The sequence below is a fragment of the Condylura cristata genome, unplaced genomic scaffold (genome assembly GCF_000260355.1).
Source record: "Condylura cristata isolate star-nosed mole 26May11 unplaced genomic scaffold, ConCri1.0 scaffold00017, whole genome shotgun sequence".
Lineage (NCBI taxonomy): Eukaryota > Metazoa > Chordata > Mammalia > Eulipotyphla > Talpidae > Condylura > Condylura cristata.
Window position 1 is genome coordinate 31416775 of NW_004567118.1, and position 6532 is coordinate 31423306.

Genomic DNA, 6532 nt, shown 5'->3' on the forward strand with positions numbered 1-6532 from the left:
TTCATGACTATGTGATGTGCCAGCTAGTGGGCAGTGTGCAGCTGTGGGACAGCGGTGCAGCTGTGGGGCAGGGTCCAGCTGTGGAGAATGGACAACCATGGCTCAAAGCCCAACACCAAGGTTCCTCCGCCTCCTCCTCCTCCGCGCCGCCCGCCGCCGCCGAGGCGCATTCCAGGCACATCATGCCGGCCGGGATCGGGGCGGCGGGGGGCGCGGGGGGCGCGGGGCCCAGCTTGGGCCCACTCAGTGCGTGTATGCGCCGCGAAGCCCCCGCTGCACCATCCCGGCCCGGCCCGGTTGGCTGCTGCACTTCAGAGCCGGCTGCAGCGCTGCCGCTGTTCAGCCGACGCGCCGCTGTCGCGGCCCCGAAGTCTCTGACAGCTGCGTCCCGGCCCGCCTACCACGCCAGCGCCCAATCAGCTCCACCATCGGGACACAGCCCCGCCCTGCACGTGCAGCCCGGGAGGGGGGCGAGGGGCGGGCCGCAGAGCCCCTCCTGCCCGACGGGGGCGCAGTCACGCCGGAGCCGCACGGCCGGCGGAGGCCAGATAGGACCTGGGGGGAGGGAGGGGGTTGTGGGGAGTTTCGGAACGAGGAGAGGGGTGCCGGAAGCTGTACTCCGCAGCACTTACTCAATGCCCTCCCTCCGTGCATCCTACCTCCGTGAACGGGTTCTTAGCAGACACAGAGCAAGAGGGCTGGGGGCTTCGAACTCGCGGCATGCATTTGGACACCCTGGACAGAGGATGGCAAACGCTGTAAGTCAGGTCACTAGAGGGAGAACCCATGGCAGCTCGGGCAGCTCAGCATCCACCTAATTTAATCAGTTCAGGGAGGACTGAGTAAGAATGGAGAAGCCGACCTGTGGGGAGGTGGCCCAGGTCACCTTCGCATCTCCCAGGGAAGCCCAGGTCCAACCTCCCATCTCCCAGGGAAGCCCAGGTCCAACCTCCCATCTCCCAGGGAAGCCCAGGTCCAACCTCCCATCTCTCCTGCGCACCCACAGAGACGTCCCCCAATGCCAAAGAGAGGCAGCCCCTGGCAGTGAGAGCCAGGCCTCTGATGGGGGCCCTCCAGAAAAGGGGCACCAGGAAAGGACCTCCTGTCCTACAAGTAGGGTACCCCCTACTTGTAGGGGGTGATTTTCGACTGTGTGTTAGGGACGTGGCAACGCTCTAAGTGGAAGACAGAGCTGGGTCCCAGCACAGCCCTGCCTGTGTGGGGCATGGCCATGGACAGTTTCTCTACAGGTAAACAGGAGAACAAGATTCAGACAGTCTGGAGGTCTGGGCAGTGTACCAGTGCTGGGGGTCTGGGAGTCCTGTCTTCTATGGAAGGTGGTGAGCTAGGGTCTGTTCAGCAGCACAGTCACCACTCACACGATTAAGTGTAAAGAAGTGCTGTGGTCCTATAAACCACCCACACACCACCCTTCCCATTCATAAGTTTGGGGCTTTGGTTGAAATCAAATTCTCGAACAAAGTGCTAAAGTCAGAATGTTAGATCTAGAAAGGGCCTAGGAAACCAGAATGATCCCCTGTGTTTCGCAGGCAGGACCCAGAAAGGTCCCCACTGTGATCATGCAGCAAGTCAGCAGCAGGGTTTGTGCTGACCCAGGGCTCTGGTGCCATCTCCCTGGGCTGAGGGCTCAGTGCCCCCTATGTGCTGTTCATAGGGGTCCATAGGCAGATGCACCTGGTGAAGGTATCTATGAGTCATGGTATAGCCAATCGGTGATGCAGCACAAGGCACACCCCCAGCCACCCACCCCACTGTCTCCTGTGAGCAGAGTTAATCCCCAAGCTGGTGTTTCTTGGCACCTTCGAGGTGTATTTTAAATTCTGCGAAGTGACTAAAAATATGCTTCAGCGTGTTGGGTATGAATGACTGTGATGGGAGGGTTGGGAAAACAGATTTCATTCTGAAAGTTGCGTTGCTGCCTCTTTCCAGCTTGCTGAGCTCAGGCCTGCAAAGCCAGATAGAAAAGTTCTGCAGGGTGCTGAGATGACAGGTGACTAACAGGACAGACCCAGGAGCTCCGTGGGGGCTAACCTTCATGACTATGTGATGTGCCAGCTAGTGGGCAGTGTGCAGCTGTGGGACAGCGTGCAGCTGTGGGGCAGGGTCCAGCTGTGGAGAATGGACAACCATGGCTCAAAGCCCAACACCAAGATTCCTTCCTTCTCCCCCAAATACCTCATTCTTTCCATCACACCCATGCTCAGTGAGGTAGTTTTAGCCCTTGACCAGAAAAGAGAACTTTTTTTTTTTCCATGGCATTTCCTTTCCATCTCTGAATAGGCTCGGGAGCAAAGAAAGAGGACAGAGTTTTGTGCCTTTAAAATTTGAGGAGCATCTGAGCTGCCATCATGCAAGCTGCCACCATTTCCACTGTGTGGGTTTTGTTGGGATTTAACTCAAAGGCATTCTCTGGAGCAAGTTTTTGAGAGATATTATGGGCCATGAAGGGCAGGATGATGGAAAGGATAATAAGCCCTCTCTGGTTATGTGGCCCCAGGGAAAATCACAATGGCCTCCTGAGCCTCTGGGAGTATCATGAGACAATCAGCCACAAGACTCATCTGGTTCTTATCTCCATCCCACTGATGAAGAAACTGAGACCCAGGGAGAGAAGTAATCTTCCCAAGGTCATATACCTACTAAATGATGGGGTTTGCACTAAACTCAGGTGTGTCTACACATTAATCCAGTGCTTCCTCTACTGTTCCACAATGCTGCTCTTAGCTTCTCCAGTTTCATCATTGACATAATGGGGTGCTAACTCAGTGATGACTAAAGAGCCATCTGATACTCATTCGGTAGATCTAGACCATCATTTCAAAATAAATGGGGCACTGGATACTAGTGACCAGTGTTCCCAGGGCAAATATACCCAGGGAGTGGTAGGGGTAAACACAATGAAGTATGTTTCCTTACTGAGGGAATTTTCAGAGTCTTTAAACTGAGAACATACACTGTAAGTCTCCTGGGGGAGGTGTAGGCTGCCACGTTCCCATGTGTACTCAACCACAGAACATCTTGAAAGATAACTAGAGCTCTACAGAACACACTCTGAGAAACACTGTCTTTCCCTAGGCTGATAATAGGAACTCAGTACATGCCCCATCGGCCTAACCCCCACCCTGGGCTGTCTCCAAGTTACAGACCTCAGTATCTTCCCTAATTATTCATCACACCCACCCTCAGCAGTTTCTCACCCATGCTTGAGCTTTCAAAATTGTGTGTCCATGACCCCAACCTCCATCTCCAGACATGCATCATTCCAAGAACTAGGTCCATATTCCATCTCCTGCACTTTCCCACTTAGATATCCCATCAAACAGCATCTAAACTCAGTACATCCAACACTGAACTCCATCTTTCCCCTAAACCTGCTCTCATCCCAGTATCGCTTCTCTCTTGACAAATAATCCATTATGTCACGTTGTCACTGGGAAAGAAACCTGGGAGATGTTTGGGACTCCTCCCTCAGCTCCCATGTCTAGGGCCTGCCCATTTTTAATCTTTAATATTTCCCAATTCCCCCAATGGTCACCAACTTAGCTCAACCCTCTCTATGTCTCACTTGAACCTTTTTAAAATACAACATCACCCATCCCAACATCCTTTCTCTATATTGTAGACCGGTTATTTCCTTAACAACAAAATTTTCCCTGCTCCCCACCACCTATGGGATTAAAAATACTTAAATTCTTACAACTGAGATGGAAAAAGGAACAATATGATGTAAAAATAAACTATTATATTAAAATTAAAAAATACTTGAATTCCTTAATACCTTCATAATCCAAGACCCTTCATAATCTTTCATGACACATGCCAATATCCAGCCACAGCACCTACTATCCACCTCTCAAAATTACTCTCCTCTACACTGAAAATGGAGGTCCCTGAATTCACTCACAGTTATTATGCTTCCTGGAACAAGGAGGAGTGACAGGAAGTGAAGGGACTTGTCATAGCCCCTACTGTCCCCTAAACAATATAACCCTTGTCCTACTAATGCAATTGTGGTTCAGGACCATGGAGAGCATCATTTGGGCCATGTCCCCATCCCCTATCCTTGTAGTCATGTTCTGCCTATACTATGTACTCAGCTCACTCCTCCAACTAGTCATTGAAAAACCCAAAACAGATATGACTTCCTTCAGGAAACTCCCCTGACCTACCTCAACAAGTATCATTCCCTCTTCTGGGCTACTTGAGTGACTTGTGTATCCATCCATCACACCAAATTTGCGCTGATTATGTTTGTACATGAGTCCAATCCCCAAACATCCACCCACAACAAACCTCAAGGGCCCAGACCCTGTCTGATTCACCTCCACAGCCCAGTACAGAGGAGGTGCTGAGACAATGTTTGTTGATTGAATGAGTAAATGACATTTAGCAGGTGCTTAGGAAGTGTCTGTTGATCTGCATTATGTGTCTAATTGCTCTGAGTGACTCAGAAACCAGTCAGATTCCTCTCTTGGCCCCTCTGGAAAAGGCTTTTTCTCTCTCATTGGCTCCACCCTTCATTAGCTTCCACGTGCCATTTGCCTCCACCTTTGATTAACTTCCACACAGGTCACCACTCACTATGGAGAGAAGGCACCTCCTCTGAGCTCTTGCGATTGCCAAACTGGGGTTTTGTTGGAATCCCACCATCCCCCAGCCTGGGCCTGCTCATGAGTTTTGCTCAGAACACTTCGTCTCTGCCTCTCTCCTGCTCAGAACAGATGGCTCTGGGTCCCCACTAACACAGAAGATCCTGTTCTGTCATTTGAACATTTTTAACACTTTCTAAATTATAGAAGCTTCCATCTCCTTTGATCATGGACTCAGACTGTCAGAAATGAAGAATCTCCATCCTGTCAAGAGGCTGCCTCTGAGAAGTTGGTCAGTGATCTGCCTGAGATCATTGTAATAGATACTGTCTTTGTTTTTACTTCTGTCTTTTTCTTCTTTCATTTCTGTTTTGTTTTGATGCTCTGAGTCTATCCTCCTTAACAACACTTTGGCTTCCTAGTAAAATCAAGTAAATCAAGTCATGGGCATAGTATTCAAATGGACTCTCTCTTTTTTAAAAAAAATAATATAATAGTTTATTTTTACATCATTTTGTGCATTTTTTTTTTCATCTCAGTTGTAATCTCGATGGGCTTCCCATCACCAAATCACCCATGTGCCATCACCATAGTCCTCAACTGGACTCTCTTACCCAGGGGTATAAGCCTTGAATAGGGTGGCAAAAGAATAGGAAGAAAATATTTGGCATTCTAGCAGACTCCTAAATAAAATGGTACAGGAGTCCTGATTTCTGAATCCTTCCTTATCTTCCCTTCACGTTTTTGTGATCCCCGATATGTTTCCACCCCCAAATCCTTTTCTTAAGGATTGAGCACATGCAGGTACACACCTCCCTGTGCTGGGAAGAAGCATGACTCCAGAAACCTCTGGCTGCCTCCTGTCTGCTTTGTCTTTAAGAGCTGCACTAAGCCCCTATAGGCCCACCCAATCATGAAGGAAAGACGAACACTTCAGGGACTGAAACAGGACAATGTCTGGTGTTGCAGGAGAAAAAGAGCCAGGGTTGGGGGTGATCATTATGATGCCCGTGCTCCACCCTCCGAGCCTGAAGTTAGAGCAGAAGCACTTTTAACAATACCCCCATAAACACACCCTCCCATGCTCACCCACCCACACAGCGGTGAGCATGCGCAGGCACACCTGCCTGCCATGACACTTGGGAGCTGGAATGTGTCTGGAAGAGCGATTAGCACATTAAGCGAGCAGGGCAGGTTTGAGGGCCTCTTTCTGCTGAGCAGTGTTTGCCTCCATCAACAGTCCCAACAAACAAGTCCAGAGCTCCAGGGACTGGGGTTCCCCAACAAGTGCCCTCTCAGCTGGCCCAGGGTGTCCTGACTTCTCCTCGGCTCCAGCCTGAGAGGCTGGGCTCACAGATTTACACCTCTGCACTCAACCCAGTGAGGTCTGAGACAATGGCCCCAGGGGAGCCAGGGGGCAGGGTGGCTGAGCCTAGCTGGGACCTGGGGTGGCTGCACAGCAGACAATGGTCTCTCACCTCCAGAACCCACCAGCTCCAGGGCACCTGCTTCAAAGCATTTTGTCTAGACAAGCTCTAAGACATACTATAACAGGGTGGTCCTTAGGAAAAAGGGAAGTTCCAGGTTCCCTGCCCCACCCATAAGGAGGGTGGAGCTGAGCAGAGAAAAAGGAGAAAAGAGAAGGAAATGAAGCAGGATGGAGAGCCACATGGAGCAGCAAGCATGTGAGGAAGAAACCGTGCTTGTTTCCTGACCCTGGTCTGGTTAAGGCAGATGTGCGTGAGATACCTGTAGGGAGGTGACTATGGCAGTGTTTATATTGATTTTGATTTTGCTCTTTTCCTCCCAGATTTGTCTGGCCATTTCTGACCCTTTTCCATGGGTCCCGGCCAGAAGGTGCTTTAGTCTTGTGGCAGGCTTTCAGGCCTTGCTTTGGGCCAATCCCTTTGGGTTGACTTTTG

At 50.5% G+C, this 6532-nt stretch overlaps 1 protein-coding gene across 1 annotated transcript in view; it reads right to left on the bottom strand.

Annotated features, from left to right (window-relative positions):
- The window catches only part of SPNS2 (spinster homolog 2 (Drosophila)), a 33003-nt gene extending 32660 nt beyond the window's left edge, over positions 1-343 (bottom strand). Inside the window, exon 1 of the mRNA XM_004684756.2 lies at positions 79-343. Coding sequence (XP_004684813.1) covers positions 79-184 — 106 coding nt within the window. The 5' untranslated portion in view covers positions 185-343. The remainder of the gene's footprint in view (positions 1-78) is intronic.
- Positions 344-6532: the final 6189 nt, after the last annotated feature.